Here is a 14,331-nt window from a genome sequence, read left to right as displayed (position 1 = left end):
ATGAATACTGTGATGAGGTCGGGAGTTGAAACCCGGTTCCAAGAACAATGAATCTATACTCCTTGGAAAGGGAGTGGGGTCCTTTCCCTAAAAATCCAGTTATCGGACCCCCGGAAAAACCCCACTGCATGATCCACAGTAATGACACTAGCTGATATAGAGTTATTTTTCGGCTTGTTAGTGTCGGTGGATATATGGAGACAGGTCCACACGCAGGATCATGCTCCAGAGTTGGTCAGCACATGGGACGAAATTAGAGCTTGGGATATGGAGTGCAAGCTCAGAAAGAAGCCAAAGGCCGAGTTGTTATCTTTACCAGGGTGTATTATACCCTATATGCGCTCTCTTATCCCACCGAAGAAAGTGAATTGGGCTGAGTGGTGTCAGAAGAAGGATGAGAGTGTGAGTGTGTCAGAATTCTTCACCTGTTTTGAAGGTGGTATTTCTTGACTTTACTGGCCAGGATTTATTACAGGAGGGTGATGTCCATCTGTTTTTCACTAATTTACTCTCTGCGGTTGCCACTAGGTTGCAGGCTTCAGAAAGTACTTGGACAACATCATCCCCATCAGTTATATTAAGTATGGCACAGTACTATGAGCATAGAGCGAACAAGGACAAAGAGAGGGAGGAAAAGAAGTCGAAAGATTTGAAGACGAGGGTGTTAATGCAGCAAGTTGCGAGAGGATGAGGGAGAGGGCGTGGTTTGGGTTTGGGTCAACGGCCACCCCAGACTAACAGGGGTGGTGCTTTAGGTGTTCCTGTGAGACCTAACCAACGTGTGTACTGTAAAAAGGAGTGACATTGGTGGTACGAGTGTCCGGAATTGTTGGAGAAAGGTGGGGCTCTGAGAGATCAGGGTTTTGGAGGCCAAGGATGAGGAGGTGGAGGCCGAGGGGGGACACAATCAGGGGACGTGTCTTAAAACAGGCAGAGCAGAAATTATTTTGATGACCCTCTGGGAAGACATTACTATCACGATGACTATGATATGGATGAAGTGACTGGGTTGTCTCGCAGCTAAGACAGCCAAGGGCAGGGTGAGGGACCAGTTCTGGTTCCTGTAGATCAGCATGGACCCTGTGTCGCTGCAGATTTACAAGGATCCAACAAGTAATTCCTAGTTGACACAGGGGCTATGAATAGCTCTGTTTCCCGTTCACTGATCCCAGGGGCAGCTCTGTCAGGCCAAAATAATATTTTGGTGGGTTTTTCAGGCGTGCCAGTCATTAGCCCCATTTCCATGCCTCTTGCTTTGACTATTGGTCCTTTTACAGTTGATTCACCATTCCTACTGACGTCAAATTGTGGAGAGAACTTACCGGGCCTGGATTTGTTAAAGCAGTTAGATGCGACAATATATTGCTCCCCGAATGGTGTTCACCTGACTGTAGGCCGCGAGTTGTCCATGCCAAGCAATCCTTTGCATAAGATGCCCCCCTTCCTCCCAAGTTCCACAACGTGCCACGCTCATTGTGTGCTACCAGTGACACAGATGTGGGGTTGCTACTGATACCCCTGTCTCTATACAGTTGAAAGACAATGCCAGGCTGCCCATAATTCCCCACTACAAGATATCCCAGACAGGAAAAAAGGCTTTATTGCAAATAATTCAAGATTTTATTAAGTCATTTGTAGTTGAAGAGACAACAGCAAATGTGTGCAATAGCCCCATCCTCCCTATTCCTAACATGGCCCCTGCGGAATGTCCAGACACCCATCCTGATGTTTACTGTTTCGTGATAGACCTGCGAGAGGTAAACAAAATAGTGGTACCCCAATATCCTGTGTTGCCTGATATCACAACCATTTTAACTATGATTCCCTCGACCGCTAGATTTTTCTCAGTGATTGATTAAAAAAATGCTTTCCTTGGCATTCCTATCCATTCCGATAGCCGCCATCTTTTCGGGTTTGCAATAGCAAGTCGGCGTTTAAGATTCTGTTGTGCTCTACAAGGCTATACGGAAAGCCCTAGTATTTACAGCCAGGCTTTAAAAACTCAATTGGATTCATTGGAATTTCCATCTGGTAATGCGATCTTTTGCTGGCCTCAGACACTGAACAGGGCTGTAAAGAGGCCACAGTTAAATTACTGCTCCATCTGACACACCACGGACACAAGGTGTCCCTATCGAAATTCCCAAAATTGTCGACAGGAGGTCACCTAGTTAGGTCATCTGCTGTAGAAGGAAGTCGTAGACTAACACCAGAACGCACAGCTGCTGTAACTAACATGCCAGTTCCTCAGACCCAACGCACGTTCCTGGGAATATCTATGTATTGTCGGTATTGGATACCAAATTTTTCCCTACTAACAAAACCCCTTCTTTATCTCACCACCAAAGACGTGCATGAGCCTTTGCCCTGGACACCATGCATGCCGGCAAGCTTTTGAACAATTGAAGACAGTGCTTTGATCTACTCATGTGCTTGGTATTCCTGACTACCAGAAGCCTTTTGTACTCTATGTACATGAGGCAGACGGTTGCACATCCTTTGTACTAATACAGGGTTTCGGTGGTAAGCAGAGGCCCTGCACCTACTTCTCTGCCATCTTGGATAATGTTGCCAGAGCACTTCCGGGCTGTCTGAGAGCTGCTGCGGCAGAAGCAATATTTATCAGACAATCGGCAGGGCTCCTCCTTGATACTTACCTCACTGTGATGGTACCTCACGCTGTGGACACGCTATTGAACAAGACGAAGAAACATCACCTCACCAGTACACGCCTTACTGGATACGAGCTGACTCTATTTGCTTCGCACATTACCAAAAAAAGATGTGCTACCTTGAATCCAGCCACGTTACTACCCCTCACTTTGGAAGAAAAGGACAATGATGTCCATGATTGTTTGTTTTGGACCGAAGAGAAGATGAAGGGATGGGTAGCCCTGACTGATGTTCCCTTATCTGACCCCCAAGGGGAACAATATGTTGATGGCTCTTGTTTCACACTGCTGGAGGGCACTACTACAACAGCCTATGCAATCACCACATTACATACTGTAGTTGAGGCATCCTGTATCCCATATCAGTCGACCCAAGCTGCAGAATTGGTTTCACTTCTGAGGGTCTGCGAATTGAGTGAGGGACTGGCTGTTAATGGCTACACTGACAGCCAGTACGCCTTCGGAGTAGCACATAATTTTGGGTGCCTCTGGGCAGAGAGAGGATTCCTGACATCTCATGGGCAGAAGATACAGCATGACCCACTAATATTCAGATTGCTATGAGCCCTGATGCTCCAGAATAGACTGGCTATAATAAAAGGTAGCGCACATAAAGCTGTGGTGGAAGAAGTTGGGAGGGGGAATGCGTTTGCAGACCAGACAGCTAAGAAGACAGCTAGGTCAAAGATGAGCGAAATGCTAGATGGGTTCTAGACAATGGAATGCTTGAGAACACTGTGGAAAGCGTGAGGGAAATACAAAGAGAGGCAACTGCAGACAAATTGGCAATGTAGGAGGAGAGAACAGGACGCTTGGACGAGGACATGTGTAGGACAGATTTGTCGGGTAAACAGAGGTGGTTGTTGCCGAATGCCTATGTTTTTCCTGTAGTCACCATGTCCCATGGGCAGTCGCACATTTGTGCCAAAGGTATTTGTAAGCTGTTAGACACAGTGTGGCAGAATGAGAACATACCTAAAGTTGCAGCACACCTGGTGAGACACTGTATTATTTGTCTAAAGCACAATCCTGTAAAGGGCACCCCTACACCTGCTGGTATTTTTGCACCACCTTCTTTCCCTTTTGAGGGTCTCTAGATGGACTTCATCCAAATGGAATGCGTAAATAACTTGAAGTATGCACGAGTGGTAGTTTGTACATTCAGTAAGTGGGTTGAGGCCTACCCAATTAAAGAGAATATGTTTCTAACAACAGCAAAGGCACTACTAAAGGAGTACTTACCACAGGTTTGCTGACCAGGAAGGGGAGCTGGTCCCCCACTTTATTCCCATCTCCATCACCCAGCTGAGAGGGGAGCAGACCAACAAGGAGAGTGACAAGACCATATTCGAGGCAATTCCCCCTGAGATAAGGGCTACCCTGGATACCCCAGCTCCTGGAACAAAAACACCTGAGTCACGATCCCCATCTGAATGTGAGCTCTTACCTTTGTTTGTTGATGAAGAGGTGCCTGGGTACACAAGGTACAAACTGCAGCCCCGTCGGAAGGACAGTGCACCAGAAGGGCAACGCAGGAGTTAGGGAAGGACTTGAGTTTAGGGTACAGGTGCAGTGCCTCTGGTGCCTGTTTAGATTAGAGTGAAAAATACTGGTGCGCTGTCTGAAACACTAGACAGGATCACTGAGGGTATATGCCCTGGAGGAAGGTTACCCTATCCTGAGAGAAGAGGGGTTGTTTTTAGTAAGGGCCACAATTGTTTTTAGTTGGGTTGCAATTGTGCAGCTCCACAGTGGGAGAGACAACGTTTGATGAACGATAGGAACCTGCCTGTGAGGCTCTTGAAGGACACAGGAAAGAAGAATATCCCTCTGGCTGGATGTATGGTGGCTCCAATTCCCAGGGTACTTTTTCATTAATGGTGTACCCTTTTGGTCGCCCTATCCCTGATGAGGAGCAGCCTTTTGCGGCTCCACGCCCCACTCTGCATGTTACCATTCGTTGCACCATTTTCTTTGTAGGTACCATTTTAGGCTGTTCGAAACTGATGTTGTTCAATTCCGAGAAATGCCCTCTCCTGAGTTTCGTTTTTGCAATATTAAGTTTTGTTTCAGTAATGAGTACACTGTTCCTGTCAGCACAGATAGAGGCCCTCCCCCGCTTGTCTGGTGGTGGGCTCAGGATGGAACGACTTTGGACTATGTACGTTTGTGTAAGATATGAGCGCTGAAACCTTTTTTTGTATTTCACTGCCCAGCTGCATCTGCTTGAAAAATTCCGTAGTGGGTGTGTTTTTGCCCAGCTATGAAATGTACATAATGTATCTCTATGCTTGTTGATTTCAGTTCCCTCTGTAGCACTCCAAGCGACTGTACCAATGGGGCTCCACTCTGAGTATCATATGAATAAACAGTTATTGGTTTGTATCCTCTACTGTCTAACTGACTCCTCATTTGGTACAGAAGGCCTTAGTGACTTGGGTGTCCTCGGGTGAGTCACTTCCTTCCCTGGAGCACTACTGGTAGGAGAATCTAGTCATCTTGGAGGCTGAGGGACCTTGGGGGCAAATATGGTTAGGCATTATCATTTAAAAAACCTTAGAAGTTTGCTAAAAAAATAAAGGTTAAAGGGATATTATAGTTAGGAAAACAAATAAAATAAAAAGTAGAAATTCACAGAAAAATCCAAAGGTTGCAGAGACGTTATAGTTAGGCTCAGGTTTGACTCGTACACAACCAGTGAAATTCAGCACCTAACTATAACTCATGCCAAAGCAATGCACTGCTTATGACCTCACATTCTACATCACTCAAGACATGGTCACTGACATCACTGATGACATCTCAAATGACATCACTTGGAGGGGTAGTCCCAATAATTCTTGGCTGGGATTAAAGCCCTCCATAAACTCCTCACTGGATTGTCAAAGTGAGTGACATGTATAATTATAACCAGGTCACGGTAAGTGGGTTGCATGTCTTGATGACCTACACTCACACTCAGAGCATGAACCATATGAAGAGGGTCAACAAGGTTGTAATGCAAGTGTGAGAATAAACATAAATTTGGGTCAATTTGTAACATAACATTTTGAAGGATTGGATTCACATGGTTTGCTACTTCCCATCGGAATCCCTGATAACTGTCTACACAACTCCAGTGTCACTTTACATTTTTTCTCTTTGTTTAAGATCTAACTCTAGTGAATACAAATAGAATAATTTCCAGTGGGATTTTCTCTACTGTAGCACCTCCTTGTCAACAGTGCTGGATTACACCCCGTTGATGCACCTAGGTAGTCGACATTTCAGGGGCCCGCTTACATATTATCTCCTAATGTGTTTTTAATTTTACCAACCATTTATAGAGTCATTAATGTAAAATTTTCGTTTCTTTGAGTTGAATCATTTTTTTTATCTTTTGTAAATTATGTATGAAAGCTTGGTTGTAATTTTCTTCAAGATCAGATCAATCATATTTTAAGGCCGGTGCCTACGTTACCTATTTTGTAATCTGTTAAATTCTTGTCAAAAGCTCTGCTCTGGTCAGCAAAAATTTAAGTACCGTCCAGAGGCATGAGAAAGACATTTGAAGATACAAATTACAATAGATCCATAAATTAAGCACATCTACAAAAAAAGTTGGCATACCCAACAAATATGTTATTTTGTCTCCCGGAAATATAAGACATCATGTGTGACTATCAATGATTAGTCATCAATCTTAGGGGATGTTTACAAAGAAGTGGCGGAGCATGTCGTTAGCCTCTTTGGCTTAACGACATGCTCCACCACTTCTGAAACGCAGGGCTCCACCATGTTTACAACAATATGGTGTAGCCCTGCACCTACCCCCTACACTTTACAGCCTAGCGCCAATACAGGCACACTTGCACCATAGTGCAAGTGTGTCTGCATGCAGGAGAAGATTATTTATGTGCAGGAATGTCTCCCTTCCTGCACATAAACATTCTTTAAATGCTGCTTAGTAACTTCTATGTGTGCTGCTTAAAGCAGCACACACAGACGTTGCAAAACGGCATTTAAAAAAATTATTATTTCTGTGCAGGAATGGGGACCTTGCTGTTCATACACAATCAGTGGTGCTTTGGTGTGTCCATATGTGCTGCGTTGTGCAAAAACAGCAACAACGAGGAGAAATTAAACATTTCTCCTTGTTGCGCCAGGGTAAGACCAGGTTTTCCCTGGTCTTAATTATGGCGCTGCCTCCTATTTGCGCCTCCCTTTTAAATAAGAGGCAGCGTCAGAATCAATGGAGTTGCGGTGAAACGCCCACAGCAACACCCATTGGCCTTCCCTTTCACCGTAAACATAGCATGAAAGGGGGCCTTATTTACAAGGCTGCGTTAAGCCACATTAAGAGGCTTAACGCTGCCTTGTAAATAAGCTGAGGCCCCTATCACCATCACAAGGTCACTGAAAGGGGCTTGTAAATGTGCCCTTTAGTTCTCTGTATTTCCAAACTAAAAGACGTGCACAACTCACACAATAATGCAGTCCATGGCAAGGGTTTTCATTCCAAAACGAATGAACATTCACATTTTCACTTAAGTAAAATATTCACTTTTTGCTTCCGAAGACAGACATCTCTGAAAGAAGTTCAATAGTCATGTGTGTTTTGCTACGTCATGTCGGCCTTATGTTGCGTGATTGACAACGTTAACAAAAAGTAACCAACTTTAATGTTATGGCAATGAACGTGGACTGGGTTAAATACCATCTGTCCTATTAACAGAGGCATTTTGAAGTACATACAAACTTACTCCTGTGGTACTCTTTTATGTACTCATACACAGCTTTTTGAATTAACCCCCAAAATATTTAAAATGGGAATATCCATGCAATATTCAGTTTCGCTTTCTTTAGTAAGAAAATTTACTTTTCAGAGCTGCTTCACAAACGCATAAGAGAATACAAAATACTATAAGGCTACATTTTTACATTCTCCAAAATGTATTTGTGATTTAACACTTTCCTTTATACACTTTGGTAGAAATAAAGTCCTCCCCAACACCTACCCACATCTTGCATCTAAAGTTATCTGAAATATTAGACTACAAGGAACTCAGCTTAGCTCACGGCATGAACCTTTTTAGTTCAGCCCGTGCACAAAGGTGATTTTACTGACTTATTTTAAAATATTATTTTGCTCAATAAAATTGATCCTTACTTGACCAGGCCAGCACTTTCCCCACGTGAGATAGCTCGATTGTACTGCTCTTGAGCTTCCTCTTTTTTCTTGATCGTCCCGGGGTAGTTCACTCCATCAATGGTCCTATGAATAAAGCAGAAGGCAGATTTGGAAATCAAATGAATCAATAGATTAAAGGAACATAGGGTTCATATTATCAACAACTAGCAATATTTATCGCTAAGTAAGCTTATCGACATTTTTTTGATCGCCGCTCTTCGCCAGATTTTATCGCAGAGATAACGTGCTATTAGCAACGTTTATCTCCAAAGTGATAAAATATCCGGCGATAGCGGCGAAATGCGTGAATATCGATGGGAATCCTGCGATGTTCAGGCATTATCGCTAATAGGGACTTAGCCTGAATATCCACCTTCCATTTGATATACAGGCTAAGAAGTGGACTGAGCAGGCGTTAGGTTTTGGCGATATTCGCGCTTAGCGTGAATTTTTTTGTCGCTATGCCTGGGTTGATAATAGGCGATAGCCTGGTGTTCACTGAGCAACTAGATGGCATATCTTTTGGAGGAAACAATTCAATGCCTGGAGTAAGTCGGAACTACTAGAAAATAATTTTAAATGGATATTTAGGAATACTGCTCATGATTTACACCAAATCTAAACTCACTCCTGAGTTGAAAATGTAGCTCGGATATGAATTCACCTTGAAAAAATGGAAAAACAAGAAGCGTTTGGCAAAACAGGAATGAGTTGGTTTAATAAAACGCAGCAGCCTGGAGAACAGCTACAGAGGCATGTCTGAAGCATGTCTCGATTTACCAAGATTTTGGCCAGCATTATATACAGTTCTTGAACTGCAATAACCAATAACACATTTTCTAGGCCTAGTCATGAACCACAACTTCAACCATCTGATAAGGGGGCATAGGTGGCTCTCGACTTTGTGGAACCTAATGTGGGCCAAAGTGTGTGTTTTCAGGTGTCTGGCATGGGGAGCGCATGATCACTGCGTGTAGAGTGCATGCTGTGTTCTGATTGGCTGAGTGTTCCTACTACATGTGGCATCTGACTTTGAGGTATTTTGGGAACGTGCCCCCCTTTGGCTAAACATGTTTTATTCAGGCCAATCTCCTCAGACCTGTTAGGGTGTAGCTGTTTATCTGTGGGATTGGCATGGTTTTTCCCTGTTTGTTTGTTTGTCTTCGGGCTAAGTGTAATCCCACCTGTAAACCAACCAATTAGTAGGCACGGGTTTGGGTCGTAAGGCCTGTCTGACAACTTACCTCTGACTAGGGGTTGATGGGGAGGTCATCTTTGGTGTATTCAACAGCAATATTAAGAGTTTGCTATTACTTGTGTATATAACATGATATTTCATTTACTGACATTTTCATTATTATGCCTACATTAGTCATGACGTACATCGGCATTGTATTTACCGAAATTGGCATTGTTATGTGTGCATATATTGTGACATAAATTGACATCACATTCACCAAATTTGACATTGTTATGTGTACATATATTATGGCATAAAGTGATATCTCATTCACCGATATTAACAAGCAAACTCTGTATAATTACTGATTCGTATCATTATAATTCGAAATTGTTCTAATATTGCATACTATTTTTGAGTTACAGCAGGTATAAACATTGCCAGCGTATGAAGCCCTACATAGGTCTAATTCAATATTTCTTTGAGATGCATCAATACTGCTACTAGATTGACCTTATAGATCTGCACCTGCCGGAAATTCTTCATTTTGAAAGAGTTGTGCCCTCACTCCACTTTGATTGACCTCATACATAGATCCACTGTTAACATGTCAAAGCATTGTATGTATGTCAAATCATCGGTCCCATTTTCTAAAGCATTAGAGTGTCCAAACTTTAGGATTGCCTGAAGCATCCTCTGTACACCAGAAACCAAAAAGAAACATTTCCACAACGATTTTATGTCAGAGTTAGAGTTTTGGAAAAAGGAGCAAATTTTCACATTTTCACTGAGGTAAAATATTCACTTGTTTAACTTCAAGGACAGACATCTCACAAGGATTTTCAGTGGCCATTTGGTTTATAATAATATTTACCAGGATTTGCCAATAAAACCATCACATTTGTTCCATTAGTCCATTGCAGAGGTAGATATTCAATATATCCATGGCTGCACAGTAGTAGTGCTCCCAAGAGTTGTCACATACACAAGCTTTTGGTGGAAAGTTCACCTTTCTATTTACTCTACCAAGCCACAGCTGCTTATGAGAGATGCACTTTCACCCAATTCAGAAATAACATTTTATATTCCTAATGAAATCTCTAGCTGACCCTGGGGCTTAGCTGCATACTACTTTTTACAACAGAGTCACCAACAAGAGGTCTTCTCAAATTTGAAACTATGATTTATCTTTGAAACCATCCACAAAATTATATCCTGACATTTCTAGCAACCACAACTATATAATGACATTTCCTGTCCGTTTTGTGCAATTTGGGGCATAAATATACTGTTTGCTTCAAAGTTAAAGTCTTTTACTCCATCTAAACTCCAACCTACATCAAATGTATGAAGTATCCTCCTTGATCTTGGTAACCATGCATCATCAGCTTCAGATCAGTCCTCTAATCTTCACTTAAATCAAACCATGGATTATATATTGATGTCAAGAATTCAACCTATCTGATCTAATGAAAACACCTAATCAACAACCAACCAAATCACCTAAATGGTGTCTCAGAAGTAATCCCTCTCAGCTTAGCATCTGGTCCTAAAGCTAACCTCTCTGCTACAGAATATATAACCTGTCAACATCCTTACAAAAGGTTCTTTAAACACTCCTGCCTAGCATGCCCGGTTCCTCCTACCTAATATAGTTTCCAACACCTTGCCCAACCCATCACCATACTGCATTACACCTAGTTAACTTCTCTCCAGTTGATCTGGTTATCCTCAGCAAAACCTAACGCCTTGCACCTCATTCTTCTTGCATCTTCTTAACACCTATGCTTTATCCATATATGTCTCACTTCTCTTTTCTCTCTTACATCCTCTTCTCATTACGTGCTCTGATTTGTTTTACTTTAACACCTAACCTCTTCATTCCAAATTCCTATGAAATCACCCTCCTTGCCAGACTCCCTCACTTTGTTTTCAACCTACCTCTCCTCCTCTTCCCATTGAACCTCTCATTACCAGCCTCTGATTCACTCCAAACCTGTATGTAAATGTTTAAACTGTATATCTCTTTCCCTCTCCCATCTCTTACTGCCAACCCCACTCTCCAAACCTAGTATACCCATACTCCTATTATTTTAGCACTGCACCCATCCTTACTCCAGCAGCCTATAATTTCATGATTTGACCACTCTTTCCATCTCTTCCCTCTCAACACTTAACCTTCTAGTCTTCAACTCCTCAGTCTCCCTCTCTGATCCTCTAATGTAATTTCTCTGCTTGCTGAACTCAGAGAATGATTCTACACCATATTTTTGTCTTCACTCTATCTCTGTCAACCCCAATAAAAGCATTCATGAACTAGAAACATGCTTAGTCCATTATAGATGGCACACCAACTCTCCATTCTTCTCATTATTGCAAAATCTTGCCACCAAACCGAAGAAATCAACAATCTCATATCAACCTCTGTTATTGACCTACTTTTCATCCTTGATATTTAGCTCAGGAGGGAATTTTGGACCTATCCTATACAAATCTATCCTTGTAGATTATAAAATGCTCATAGGAAATATAAGCACTAAGAATACTGGAGGAGGTGTACCTATGTTTCATGGAAGATTCAACTAAACAGTAATCCTAAATTGTCTTTCTCCAGTCGTCCAATGTTCTCATTCACCTCTTAATTCCACTGTGCCTAACAGCTTTATTCTTACAATCTTACATTACCAGACCTATTTGTATACTTTGCCTCAGACAACATGTTAAAACATATATTTGCATAGTGGGGAACTTCAGTACCATATTTCACAAAAAGATCTCCCCATTTCCTGTTGTATCCAACATGTAACTGCTGAAAAAAATAATTACGAGTCATATCACTCAAGTTGATGTATTTCAGATGCAATATTTTGCCCCAATTATTATTATCTCATTTACTAGCAAATATAATGTGTGTTGGACTGGTAATGCCATAGGATCATGCTACAACTCAGTTCAACATCCATCTACCCACCCACAATGCCTGCCAAATCGATGGCCACATCGCTAAAACATCAGTCAGACCATTAAAATAACTTGGCTTGCTGATGATTAAATGATTTGTATTGAGTTTTATCAACTTTAGACATTTGCAGATGTAGCAGGATGAGATCAACAAATGGATGGCATTCTTTTTTAAACGTTAACACAAGTAGCAGGATAAGAACAAAAACACTTGGCACTTTACAGATACAATACAATTTCAGTATATGAAAGAAATCAATGTTCAGTACATGCACAAACAATATCCTAATAGTAAATTTCACTGGCTAAAATGTCAGAGTCCTTCGGCTACGTGCTGCCCTGTCAAAATTGTCTCCCTATGTGTCCTAGAAGGATGAGGTGGACCCATTGAAAAATGGTGATGGGTTGCAGAACTTGGAAAAAGAAACTAGGGGAAGCACAAGCAATTATGATATAATGCTTAGCATATTATGATGGAGGGGGAGGGTAGCCTGGTACCTGTGGGCTTTAAATGTGGCCCTGTGAGTGAGAGAAGTCCTCTTTAGCCAGTTCCTTGTCCTAAATAAGCATAGTATCTCAGGCAGTAGCTTTAAGGCACAGGCGTAAACGGACCCCCTCCCATTGCAGTGCAGGGCTTTCTGCAACTCTCCATCTAAGTAGTGCCTTGCACCATTGTGAGAGAGTGGGGGTGTTGGGCTTTCCAATGCGTGCTTAGTAAATGCTGTGCCAGTAGGAGGGGGAGGTTGGTGAACCCTGTGATTTTTTTTGTCTGTGGAAAATACCTTAAGGCAGCAGCTTCTCATGAATTTAACGTGGTAAGTTCTGTTACTGTGGTTAATGAAGTATATATTATGTGCCAATAATTTGCTATGCTGGGGCAGGACCAAAGCATGTGCCGAAGGTCGGCAACCTGGGGGAGACATCTAGGGCAAGTGAAGTTGGCTGCAGGAAATATATGATTAAGTTGAGAGGGTGTAAGATAGAGCTTGCAAAGGATCATATATTGCATGTTCTTAATACAGGCATTCTTCAAAACAGTCTTCCATGGCTCTAGACTATTCAGTAGCATGAAGAGGCCCTGTAAAGTCATCCTCCCAGACACCATGAAGGTTTACTAGAAAGATGGCCGTGTGTCCCTAATTAGCTTTGTAAAGCCATGTAATAAGATGTAAACCTCCCCGTGAGGTATAGAGTGTGTATCACCACGTAGGTAGGCGGTTCTTCATCTAGTTTTCCCCATAATGATCAAGTGCCACCAGAAATTGTCCATATGTTGGTAACTGTCCCGGGGGAATATTTTGGTCCTGACAAATTTGTTCAAATGTAATGGAAAAGGTCTCCCACCATTTTCTAGGGAGTGTGCATGTCATTCTGAAAGCTGCTCATCAGCAAGCAGATCTAAATGCCCTGGAGGGGAATTATGGGGCATATGGGATGATTTTACATGTGAGTCGGAAACCCTAATTAGATATTTACGTGCGATCCACCCATGTTGGGACCAGGACCGATGTATCATGATAGTGGGGTGTAAGTTTTGGCGTATTATATTGGTGGGGAGAGGACCATCTCCTGAGCATGTCTCATAAAGGTTTGTTCCTGCCAGCTATTAGGATACCCATTGAAGCTGTGCCAGTAGGTAGTAAGCTTCAAAAGATGGTACCACGAGCCAACCTTGACCCATCGGCAGCTGAAGTTTTTGAAGAACCACACGTTGTACCCCACCAACTCACAATAAATCCCTTGAAATTGATCGAAATTGTGGGAAAATGTTGCGTTTGGGAAAGACCGAAACATTTTCAAAATAATATAAGAGGTGCAGGAGGATGATCATTTTAGAAAGTGCTATTCTGCCTGAGTGCAAGGGGAGACATTGCCATAAGTGGATTTGGGATCTAATGTATCTTATGCAGGCACATTTCATGTTACCCTCAAACAGATCTTTTTGGGAGTGGTATAAACTTACCCCTAGATAACGGACCGCAGCTGTCCTCCAGGTTAGCTGAATGTCACCCATCTGGATTACCTGAGGGGTGGGCAGTGCTGCAAAATGGAACAACACATGATTTCCCCCAGTTTACTCAGAGGTCAGCTACTTCCTCAAAGTCCCGGAAAGTAGTTGATATTAAGGACATGTCTGCTGAAGCATCTCAGATATATAATAATAATTCATCTGCATAGAGCGAAACAGCGTGTGTGGTTCCGACTAGAAGGGTCCCCCACTGTTGACCCTCCAAGTGAAGGTAATGGGACAGAGACTCCATGGCAATTGTGGACAATCAGGACCTAGCACATGCAGTGATCACCTGCTCCCCACACTGGACGTCCGGACACATTATCCGCTGGCCAGA

The 14,331-nt window shown here is 42.5% G+C and overlaps 1 protein-coding gene across 4 annotated transcripts in view; it reads right to left on the bottom strand.

Annotated features, from left to right (window-relative positions):
* Nucleotides 1-14,331, bottom strand: part of LOC147692932 (inter-alpha-trypsin inhibitor heavy chain H4-like) — a 563,260-nt gene that overhangs the window by 513,525 nt on the left and 35,404 nt on the right. For all 4 annotated transcript variants that reach the window (XM_086939190.1, XM_086939191.1, XM_086939192.1 and 1 more), the window contains exon 3: nucleotides 7,822-7,926. In XM_086939190.1, coding sequence (XP_086795316.1) covers nucleotides 7,822-7,926 — 105 coding nt within the window. The remainder of the gene's footprint in view (nucleotides 1-7,821; nucleotides 7,927-14,331) is intronic.

The sequence above is a fragment of the Lissotriton vulgaris genome, chromosome 9 (assembly GCF_964263255.1).
Source record: "Lissotriton vulgaris chromosome 9, aLisVul1.2, whole genome shotgun sequence".
NCBI classification, from domain to species: Eukaryota; Metazoa; Chordata; class Amphibia; order Caudata; family Salamandridae; genus Lissotriton; species Lissotriton vulgaris.
Note: the sequence above shows the minus strand (reverse complement) of the source record. Positions and strands in the feature narration are given on the sequence as shown.